Genomic DNA, 12,292 nt, shown 5'->3' on the forward strand with positions numbered 1-12,292 from the left:
CGCTCTCTCGCTCTTTCTCTCTCTCTCTCTTTCTCTCTCTTCAGTGAAGCATGTTGTGTTGAGTATGACGGTGTGTCATCTCACAGTGGACAGCTGTGCCTTTTTTAAAACACTGTACGCTCACACACACACAAACACACATACACACCTACATACTTATACACGCAGTCATACATGCTTGTTCGTCTGGCTCTGATGACATTACGCTTGAGCCGCAGGCAGAAGGGCTTGCCGAACATGCCCTCAGCCACAACACACACACGCACACACACACACACAAGCAAACTTACACACCCATACACACACAGCATGGATGTTAAGCTTTTGTGATATGCGTGTGTAAGAGGAGTTTGCATGTAAAAGGATTGTAAAAGATTGCCTCTCTTGCTCAGATGAAGCATAGGAAGGAAGGCAGAGGCAGGAGATAGAGAAGGAGAGAGAAAGAGACAGATTGAGCTAAATGAGGAAATCATTTTTAATGATGGACGTTATTTAAGCACAAAAGCTGATGACCCTCCCTCCCCTCCCTCCCTCCCTCCCTCCTCCCTCCCTCCCTCCCTCCCTCCCTCCCTCCCTCCCTCCCTCCCTCCCTCCCTCCCTCCCTCCCTCCCTCCCTCTCCCTCTCCCCTCCCTCCCTCCCTCCCTCCCTCCCACATTTCATCCCTCCCTCCCTCCCTCCCTCCCTCCCCCTCCCTCCCTCCCTCCCTCCCCTCCCTCCCTCCCTCCCTCCCTCCCTCCCTCCCTCCCTCCCTCCCTCCCTCCCTCCCTCCCTCCCTCCCTCCCTCCCTCCCACATTTCATCCTTCCTCCATCCATCTCTCATCCCTTCATCTTGTAACAGGGTTCACAGCCTTTCTCATGCTGCTCACAAGCTCTTTATATAACAAGCTTATAATTAGTGAATTTATTTCAGCAGATGCTTCACTACAACAGCCAGAGGTCGGCTTCAGTGAGGTTATCACACATACACACGCAGGTACACACGCACACACGCGCGCACACACTCACACAAACGCACACACACGCACGCATGCACACACATGTACACATGCACACACACACACACAATGTTGCAGTCGGTTATGGATAGCCCCGCAGTGTCCAAATGATATGGATTGAATATGGATAGACACCACAAGAATGTAATTCTCTGGATTTTGAAGTTTAGCAATTACATCTGGTCGTCTGAAGCTCAGTTGGTAGAGCATGACAAATGCAATGCCAGGATAGAGGGTTTACTTCCTGGGACCACCCAAAGCTATGCACTGTAAGTCACTAGTCTGCTAGATGGCATACAGTATATACTGTATGTGTTAGCAATACTATTTCACAGGTCAGATATAGTGGTGGAAATGTTTTAAAATGAAAAGGCTACGTTTGTCAACAACACTTGGATGTGCTGCTGATATGTTCTTACTAGAGCTCTTGTTAGTTTAATGAGATATGAGGGCTGTCAGGAAATATTTTAAATCACTGGTGATGACGATGAAGAAGATTGTGGTAAGGAAGATGATGATGAGGAAGATGATGCTGAGGAAGATGATGGAGAGGAAGATTATTATGATTATGATGATGGCGTTGATGAAAATGCTGAAGATGACGATGAGGAAGGTGATGATGATGATGATGATTTGAGGGGGTGAAAAGCAGATATTTGAATCGGGCATGATCAAGTAAAAAAGTAGGAAAACCCACATTCCCTAAAGCTGGAGTCATTTCTCTGTGAGAGACAGAATCCATACCCCCTTTGACTGCATACTGCATACCGCCTCTGACTGCATACTGCATACTGCATACCCCCTCTGACTGCATACCCCCTCCGACTGCATACTGCATACCCCCTCTGACTGCATACCCCCTCTGACTGCATACTGCATACCCCCTCTGACTGCATACCCCCTCTGACTGCATACCCCCTCTGACTGCATACCCACTCTGACTGCATACCCACTCTGACTGCATACTGCATACTCCCTCTGACTGCATAATAAATACCCCCTCTGACTGCATACTGCATACTGCATACCCCCTCTGACTGCATACTGCATACCCCCTCTGACTGTATAATAAATACCCCCTCTGATGGCATACTGCATACCCCCTCTGACTGCATACCCCCTCTGACTGCATACTGCATACCCCCTCTGACTGCATACCCACTCTGACTGCATACTGCATACTCCCTCTGACTGCATAATAAATACCCCCTCTGACTGCATACCCCCTCTGACTGCATAATAAATACCCCCCTCTGACTGCATACTGCATACTGCATACTGCATACCCCCCCTGACTGCATACTGCATACCCACTCTGACTGCATACTGCATACCCCCTCTGACTGTATAATAAATACCCCCTCTGACTGCATACTGCATACTGCATACTGCATACTGCATACTGCATACTGCATACTGCATACCCCCTCTGACTGCATACCCCCTCTGACTGCACTGCAGGGGAGCTGTAAAAGAGATTAAAATTACTTAATCCCCATACACACCTTCCATGACCCACTTACAGTGCGCACACACACACACACACACACACACACACACACACACACACACAATATAAAAACACTGACAGGACTATCATTTTATCACAACCAAATCAAGTTGACCGGCAGCTGATTCAAACCCTCTCAGTGCATGGCAACTCTCAGTAGACACCATGTACAGTAGGAGGCATGGATACCGTGAGACTGTTGCCGTCTTTCAGCTGACTATCCTCTGTATGTTATTTCACTAGTGATCTTGTGTTTTCTGAACTGATTTCTCATGTGCTGGGGTTGTAGCGAAGATACGCTCTAAGGCAAACTCACCACTTTGCTTTTAAATCACTGCTTCTCTCTGACAGCACAGTGTGTGTTTGTGTGTTTGCATGTGTGTGTGAGAGAGAGAAAGAGAGCGAGAGAGAGAGAGATCGAGAGAGTGGCATGCAGGGCTTATACAGTGCCTTGCGAAAGTATTCGGCCCCCTTGAACTTTGCGACCTTTTGCCACATTTCAGGCTTCAAACATAAAGATATAAAAGTGTATTTTTTTGTGAAGAATCAACAACAAGTGGGACACAATCATGAAGTGGAACGACATTTATTGGATATTTCAAACTTTTTTAACAAATCAAAAACTGAAAAATTGGGCGTGCAAAATGATTCAGCCCCCTTAAGTTAATACTTTGTAGCGCCACCTTTTGCTGCGATTACAGCTGTAAGTCGCTTGGGGTATGTCTCTATCAGTTTTGCACATCGAGAGACTGACATTTTTTCCCATTCCTCCTTGCAAAACAGCTCGAGCTCAGTGAGGTTGGATGGAGAGCATTTGTGAACAGCAGTTTTCAGTTCTTTCCACAGATTCTCTATTGGATTCAGGTCTGGACTTTGACTTGGCCATTGTAACACCTGGATATGTTTATTTTTGAACCATTCCATTGTATATGCCCCTGTGCAGTGAGCTACATACATATGACACAGGCACTAACATTCTTAGATGTGATAGAGTCATAATCATGGGACGTTCTGAACCAGGATGTCATGTTCCCTGTAGCAGATTTTAACCATGTTGTCATGTTCCCTGTAGTTGTTTTGAATAAGCTTGTAATGTTCCCTATAGCTGTTTTGAACCATGTTGTCATGTTCCCAGTAGTATTTTTGAACAAGGTTGTCATGTTGCCTGTCACACTTTTGAACCATGTTGTCATGTTCCCTGTATCTGTTTTGAACCACTTAGTCATGTTCCCTGTAGATGATTTGAACCACTTAGTCATGTTCCCTGTATCTGTTTTGAACCACTTAGTCATGTTCCCTGTAGATGATTTGAACCACTTAGTCATGTTCAATGTAGATGATTTGAACCACTTAGTCATGTTCCCTGTAGCTGTTTTGAACCAGGCTGTCATATTCCCTGTTGGAGTTTTGAACCAGGTTGTCATGTTCTTTGTAGCTGTTTTGAAATAGGTTTTCATGTTCCCTGTAGCTGTTTTAAACAGGTGTTCATGTACCATTTAGATGTTTTGAACCAGGTTGAGCTAATCCCTGTAGCTGGCTTGAACCAGGTTGTCATGTTCCCTGTTGGAGTTTTGAACCAGGTTGTCATGTTCCCTGTAGCTGTTTTGAACCAGGTTGTCATATTCCCTGTAGCTGTTTTGAACCAGGTTGTCATGTTCCCTGTAGCTGTTTTGAACCAGGTTGTCATGTTCCCTGTAGTTGTTTTGAACCAGGTTGTCATGTTCCCTGTAGCTGTTCTGAACCATGTTGTCATGTTCCCTGTAGCTGTTTTGAACCAGGTTGTCATGTTCCCTGTAGCTGTTTTGAACCAGGTTGTCATGTTCCCAGTAGTATTTTTGAACAAGGTTGTCATGTTGCCAGTCGCTCTTTTGAACCATGTTATCATGTTCCCTGTTGCTTTTTTGAAGAAGGTTGTCATGTTCCCTGTATCTGTTTTGAACAACTTAATCATGTTCCCTGTATCTGTTTTGAACAACTTAATCATGTTCCCTGTATCTGTTTTGAACAACTTAATCATGTTCCCTGTATCTGTTTTGAACCACTTAGTCATGTTCCCTGTAGCTGTTTTTAACCAGGTTGTCATGTTCCCTGTAGCTCTTTTGAACGAGGATGTCATATTCTCTGTAGCTCTTTTGAACAAGGATGTCATGTTCCCTGTAGCTGTTTTTAACCAGGATGTCACATTCCCTGTAGCTCTTATGAACGAGGATGTCATGTTCCCTGTAGCTGTTTTTAACCAGGATGTCATATTCCCTGTAGCTCTTTTGAACCGGGTTGTCATGTTCTCTGTAGCTGTTTTGAACCAGATTGTCATGTTCCCTGTAGCTCTTTTGAACCGGGATGTCATATTCCCTGTAGCTCTTTTGAACGAGGATGTCATGATCCCAGTAGATGATTTGAACCAAGTTGTCATGTTCCCTGTAGCTATTTTGAACCAAGTTGTCATGTTCCCTGTAGCTGTTTTGAACCAGGTTGTCATGTTCCCTGTAGCTGTTTTGAGCCAGGTTGTCATGTTCCCTGTAGCTGTTTTGAACCAGGTTGTCATGTTCCCTGTAGCTGTTTTGAAACAGGTTGTCATGTTCCCTGTAGCTGTTTTTAACCAGGATGTCATATTCCCTGTAGCTCTTTTGAACCGGGTTGTCATGTTCTCTGTAGCTGTTTTGAACCAGATTGTCATGTTCCCTGTAGCTCTTTTGAACCGGGATGTCATATTCCCTGTAGCTCTTTTGAACGAGGATGTCATGATCCCAGTAGATGATTTGAACCAAGTTGTCATGTTCCCTGTAGCTATTTTGAACCAAGTTGTCATGTTCCCTGTAGCTGTTTTGAACCAGGTTGTCATGTTCCCTGTAGCTGTTTTGAGCCAGGTTGTCATGTTCCCTGTAGCTGTTTTGAACCAGGTTGTCATGTTCCCTGTAGCTGTTTTGAAACAGGTTGTCATGTTCCCTATAGCTGTTTTGAACCAGGACGTCATATTCCCTGTAGCTCTTTTGAACGAGGATGTCATGTTCCCTGTAGCTGTTTTCAACCAGGTTGTAATGTTCCCTATAGCTGTTTTGAATCATGTTGTCATGTACCCAGTAGTATTTTTGAACAAGCTTGTCATGTTGCCTGTCGCTCTTTTGAACCATGTTATCATGTTCCCTGTTGCTTTTTTGAAGAAGGTTGTCATGTTCCCTGTATCTGTTTTGAACCACTTAGTCATGATCCCTGTAGCTGTTTTGAACCACTTAGTCATGTTCCCTGTAGATGATTTGAACCACTTAGTCATGTTCCCTGTATCTGTTTTGAACAACTTAATCATGTTCCCTGTATCTGTTTTGAACCACTTAGTCATGTTCCCTGTATCTGTTTTGAACAACTTAATCATGTTCCCTGTATCTGTTTTGAACCACTTAGTCATGTTCCCTGTATCTGTTTTGAACAACTTAATCATGTTCCCTGTATCTGTTTTGAACAACTTAGTCATGTTCCCTGTATCTGTTTTGAACAACTTAGTCATGTTCCCTGTATCTGTTTTGAACAACTTAATCATGTTCCCTGTATCTGTTTTGAACAACTTAGTCATGTTCCCTGTATCTGTTTTGAACCAGGATAATATGTTCCCAGTATCTGTTTTGAACCAGGTTGTCATGTTCCCTGTATCTGTTTTGAACCAGGTTGTCATGTTCCCTGTATCTGTTTTGAACCAGGTTGTCATGTTCCCTGTATCTGTTTTGAACCAGGTTGTCATGTTCCCTGTAGCTGTTTTTAACCAGGTTGTCATGTTCCCTGTAGCTGTTTTTAACCAGGTTGTCATGTTCCCTGTAGCTGTTTTTAACCAGGTTGTCATGTTCCCTGTAGCTGTTTTTAACCAAGTTGTCATGTTCCCTGTAGCTGTTTTGAACCAGGTTGTCATGTTCCCTGTAGCTGGTTTGAACCAGGTTTTCATGTTCCCTGTAGCTGTTTTGAACTGGGTTGTCATGTTCCCTGTAGCTGTTTTGAACTGGGTTGTCATGTTGCCTGTAGATGTTTTGGACCAGATTGTCATGTTCCCTGTAGCTTTTTTGAATCAGGTTGTCATGTTCCCTGAAAAAGTTTTACACACGAATGTAACGTTCCCTATAGCTGTTTTGAACCAGGTTGTTATGTTCCCTGTAGCTGTTTTGAACCAGGTTGTCATGTTCCCTGTAGCTGTTTTGAATCAGGTTGTCATGTTCCCTGAAATGTTTTTTAACCCGAATGTCATGTTCCCAAAATATGTTTGAACAAGGTTGTTATGTTCCCGTTTGCTCTTTTGAACCAGGTTGTCATCGTCCCTGTAGCTGTTTTTTGAACCAGGTTGTCATGTTCCCTGTAGCTGTTTTGAACCAGGTTGTCATGTTCCCTGTAGCTGTTTTGAACCAGGTTGTCATGTTCCCTGTAGCTGTTTTGAACCAGGTTGTCATCGTCCCTGTAGCTCTGTTGAACCAGGTTGTCATGTTCCCTGTAGCTGTTTTCAACTATGTTGTCATGTTCCCTGTAGCTCTGTTGAACCAGGTTGTCATCGTCCCTGTAGCTGTTTTGAACCAGGTTGTCATGTTCCCTGTAGCTGTTTTGAACCAGGTTGTCATGTTCCCTGTAGCTGTTTTGAACCAGGTTGTCATGTTCACTGTACCTGACTGATCTGTTTACCAATTTGGTAGGCTAGGAATCTGACTGGTTTAATGTCGGGCCCTCTCTACTGTCTCTCTAAACACACGCACACACACACACACACACACACACACACACACACACACACACACACACACATACACACACACACACACACACACACACACACGAAAGTGGAAATCCCTAAGCCGTCCAAATGAATTTTCTATTCAAATAACATCAGATTAGTTGTCTGTTTTCTTTTTTCCCTGCCACAAGTCATCTCATCTACTATGTCATGTCATGTCACGCCATTCATTCATTCATTGATTGATTCATCTTCTTTTTTTCACGTGAAGTAGTCATTTGTCATTATTCTGTTTTTTCAGTCTTCAGTGGTTAGCCCCACCATGTTGCTCAGTGTGGGTGTTTGTATTATTGCTGCCCAACATCTTAAATTAGACCCTTCCCACCCCGCTTCTGACCCAGTCGCTGAAAGACTATGCTTCTGACGAGATAATCTGCACCTGTTCCTCTTTGCTGGGTCTGTGTGTGTGTGTGTGTGTGTGTATATGTGTGTGTGTGTATGTGTGTGTGTGTATGTGTGTGTGTGAGTGTGTGTGTGTGTGACATCCCTTCCACATGCCTCCAGCCATATTGTGAGTCAGTTTGACTCTGGCGTGTTCACAGGAGCATGAGAAGAGCACAAAAATACAAACCTGACCTAGATCCACACACACACGCACACACGCACACACACACACACACACACACACACACACACACACACACACACACACACACACACACACACACACACACACACACACACACACACACACACACACACACACACACACACACACACACACACATGGATGGTCACATTTTGTTTCCTGGTTAAAAATCTTGATAGCCATTAATGATATGATGTATGAGGTAACAGAATGTTTTTTCTCAGATCGTGAAATACCTTTTGCTTGTGTGAGTGAGCATGTTATGTGTGTGTTATAGAAAACATGCTTACAGAACCGTATGTGGCTACAAATCCTCCATCTTGACGTTCCTCCTCCCTCCCTCTCTGGTCAAATATCAGTGTGAAACATAGCTTTTCTCTGGTTACAAAGCCTCCTGTTAACATGGCAGTCTCCTGTGATGTTATGAACACCTGAGGAGAACAGCAGGAGTGGGTCGGGGGTGCGGGTGTAACAGCAGAGAAAGAAGGGCAGGATGGTGGAGTGAGGGAGGGGCTGTGGTAAATCCATAGATCCTGCCTTGGCTGTCTCTGAGACAGCTCACACATTCCATGTTCCATGCCAGGGATTTGACCCCGGCTGCAATTCTGTCCAGATCTGTGTGTCTAGCTACCTGCTGTGTGTCTAGCTACCTGCTGTGTGTCTAGCTACCCACTGTGTGTCTAGCTACCGGCTGTGTGTCTAGCTACCCACTGTGTGTCTAGCTACCGGCTGTGTGTCTAGCTACCGGCTGTGTGTCTAGCTACCCGCTGTGTGTCTAGCTACCCACTGTGTGTCTAGCTACCGGCTGTGTGTCTAGCTACCCGCTGTGTGTCTAGCTACCCGCTGTGTGTCTAGCTACCCGCTGTGTGGTCTAGCTACCGGCTGTGTGTCTAGCTACCCGCTGTGTGTCTAGCTACCGGCTGTGTGTCTAGCTACCCGCTGTGTGTCTAGCTACCCGCTGTGTGACTAGCTACCCGCTGTGTGTCTAGCTACCGGCTGTGTGTCTAGCGACCCGCTGTGTGTCTAGCTACCCACTGTGTGTCTAGCTACCGGCTTTGTGTCTAGCTACCCGCTGTGTGTCTAGCTACCCGCTGTGTGTCTAGCTATCGGCTGTGTGTCTAGCTACCCGCTGTCTATCTAGCTACCGGCTGTGTGTCTAGCTACCCGCTGTGTGTCTAGCTACCCGCTGTGTGTCTAACTACCCGCTGTGTGTCTAGCTACCCGCTGTGTGTCTAGCTACCCGCTGTGTGTCTAGCTACCGGCTGTGTGTCTAGCTACCCGCTGTGTGTCTAGCTACCCGCTGTGTGTCCTAACTACCCGCTGTGTGTCTAGCTACCGGCTGTGTGTCTAGCTACCGGCTGTGTGTCTAGCTACCGGCTGTGTGTCTAGCTACCGGCTGTGTGTCTAGCTACCCGCTGTGTGTCTAGCTACCGGCTGTGTGTCTAGCTACCCGCTGTGTGTCTAGCTACCCGCTGTGTGTCTAGCTACTGGCTGTGTGTCTAGCTACCCGCTGTGTGTCTAGCTACCCACTGTGTGTCTAGCTACCGGCTTTGTGTCTAGCTACCCGCTGTGTGTCTAGCTACCCGCTGTGTGTCTAGCTATCGGCTGTGTGTCTAGCTACCCGCTGTCTGTCTAGCTACCGGCTGTGTGTCTAGCTACCCGCTGTGTGTCTAGCTACCCGCTGTGTGTCTAACTACCCGCTGTGTGTCTAGCTACCCGCTGTGTGTCTAGCTACCTGCTGTGTGTCTAGCTACCGGCTGTGTGTCTAGCTACCCTCTGTGTGTCTAGCTAACCCGCTGTGTGTCTATTTACCCGGCTGTGTGTCTAGCTACCCGCTGTGTGTCTAGCTACCGGCTGTGTGTCTAGCTACCCGCTGTGTGTCTAGCTACTGGCTGTGTGTCTAGCTACCTGCTGTGGGTCTAGCTACCCGCTGTGTGTCTAGCTATCCGCTGTGTGTCTAGCTACCGGCTGTGTGTCTAGCTACCGGCTGTGTGTCTAGCTACCGGCTGTGTGTCTAGCTACCGGCTGTGTGTCTAGCTACCCGCTGTGTATCTAGCTACCGGCTGTGTGTCTAGCTACCGGCTGTGTGTCTAGCTACCGGCTGTGTGTCTAGCTACCCACTGTGTGTCTAGCTACCGGCTGTGTGTCTAGCTACCCGCTGTGTGTCTAGCCACCCGCTGTGTGTCTAGCTACCGGCTGTGTGTCTAGCTACCGGCTGTGTGTCTAGCTACCTGCTGTTTGTCTAGCTACCGGCTGTGTTTCTAGCTACCCGCTGTGTGTCTAGCTACCGACTGTGTGTCTAGCTACCCGGTGTGTGTCAAGCTACCCGCTGTGTGTCTAGCTACCGGCTATGTGTTTAGCTACCGGCTGTGTGTCTAGCTACCGGCTGTGTGTCTAGCTACCGGCTGTGTGTCTAGCTACCCGCTGTGTGTCTAGCTACCCACTGTGTGTCTAGCTACCGGCTTTGTGTCTAGCTACTGGCTGTGTGTCTAGCTACCTGCTGTGGGTCTAGCTACCCGCTGTGTGTCTAGCTACCTGCTGTGTGTCTAGCTACCGGCTGTGTGTCTAGCTACCCGCTGTGTGTCTAGCTACCGGCTGTGTGTCTAGCTACCTGCTGTGTGTCTAGCTACCTCCTGTGTGTCTAGCTACCGGCTGTGTGTCTAGCTACCCGCTGTGTGTCTAGTTACCCGCTGTGTGTCTAGCTACCCGCTGTGTGTCTAGCTACCGGCTGTGTGTCTAGCTACCCGCTGTGTGTCTAGATACCCACTGTGTGTCTAGCTACCTGCTGTGTGTCTAGCTACCCACTGTGTGAGCAGCTCTACACTCCCAGTATGTTATCTACAATCTTAGAAAAAATAGTTCCAAAACAGTTCTTCTTCTGTCCCCATGAGGGAACACTTTGTGTAAAGGATTTTACATGGAACTCAAAAGGGTTCTACCTGGAACGAAAGGGTTCTTCAAAGGGTTCTCATATAGGGACAACCAAAGAAGCCTTTTAGGTTCTAGATAGCACCTTTTTTTCTACGAGTGTAGGGGGAAAAAGACATGAGGGCAGGCAGACACGTGGGATGGATTTAGTGTGGACACGGAGAGACAGAGGGTTTGGTTTGAGTCGTGGCCATGGGTAAATGTTGCTTTTGGACATTGGTTCATAGAGACTGTCGTGTTGACACATGCACACACACACACACGCATGGACACACACACATGCACACACACACACGCACACACACTGCTTTGCATGTTCACAGATAGACAGGCCCTAACAGGCTTTTCACAGTGAGATATCACAGCCTAAAGCTGTCGTTCTACCAAGGTTACTGACATTAACTAACCTCAACACTATCCCACTGTCCCATGGCCATATTGGTGTCTCAGAAAACATTTCACTCTTCTAAGTCAGTGCCTGACCCAATTTAAAGCCACACTCCTCAATCTTGGATCCCCCCAGAGTGAGTCATAAACATCTGTGTCTTGGCAAATATATAGGAGTTCCTGCTGTTCCTTGAAGCTGCTCCGGTGTTTGTAATGTCCCTTCTGCAGGGAGGTGTGCAGTTGTGACATCTCTGTCCAACAAATCATACACACACACACACGCGCACACGCGCACACGCACGCGCACACGCACACGCACACGCACACGCACACACACACACACACACACAGAGAAACAAATGCACAAACACACACAGAATCACAATGAAACACACAGACAGGAGAGTATACAGACACAGTTCTGTGGCCATAATGTCAACGTGGTGCTGTCTCCTCTCTTCCAGCTGTGGGGATCCAGATGAAGCTGGAGTTTTTCCAAAGGAAGTTCTGGACTGCCAGCCGACAGGTAAACACACACACGCACATAAGCACCCAAACTTAGGCAACAATGACAACAACACATTAAGCTTGTGTAAATAGAAAGTGTGTATCTCACGTTATTGTATTGTGTTGCAGTGTGCAGCGTTGGATGGGAGATGTCCTATAAACTGTGATAATGAGGTGAGTTGGATGACTTCACTCTACTAGAACTTCACTTACTGTAAACATGTTATTCTTCCTCTCCCTTCCTCTTCATCCTCCTCCTCTCTCCTCGCCCTCCTCTTCTCTCCTATCTCATCCTCTTTATCCTCCTCATCCTCCTCTTTTCTCCTCATCCTCCTTATCCTCCTCATCTCTCCTCATCCTCATCTCTCCTCATCCTCCTTATCCTCCTCATCTCTCTTCATCCTCCTCATCTCTCATTATCCTCCTCCTCTCTCCTCTCTCCTCCTCATCTCTCCTCTCTCCTCACTCCTCCTCCTCTCTCCTCGTCCTCTCTCCTCGCTCCTCATCCTCCTCCTCTCTCCTCCATCTCCTCTTCCTCTCCTTCTGCTATATTTACTTGATGATGACATCCCCTTCTCTCTTCTCTGTCCTCCTCATCTCTCCTCTCTCTTC

General features: G+C 46.8%; 1 protein-coding gene across 1 annotated transcript in view; it reads left to right on the forward strand.

Moving 5' to 3' along the window:
- LOC109880355 (voltage-dependent calcium channel subunit alpha-2/delta-3) overlaps positions 1-12,292 on the forward strand; it is a 310,106-nt gene that overhangs the window by 261,077 nt on the left and 36,737 nt on the right. The window contains 2 exon segments of the mRNA XM_074933786.1: positions 11,638-11,699; positions 11,810-11,854. Of these exon segments, the coding sequence (XP_074789887.1) occupies positions 11,638-11,699; positions 11,810-11,854 (107 nt within the window).

The sequence above is a fragment of the Oncorhynchus kisutch genome, linkage group LG24, assembly GCF_002021735.2.
Source record: "Oncorhynchus kisutch isolate 150728-3 linkage group LG24, Okis_V2, whole genome shotgun sequence".
Lineage (NCBI taxonomy): Eukaryota > Metazoa > Chordata > Actinopteri > Salmoniformes > Salmonidae > Oncorhynchus > Oncorhynchus kisutch.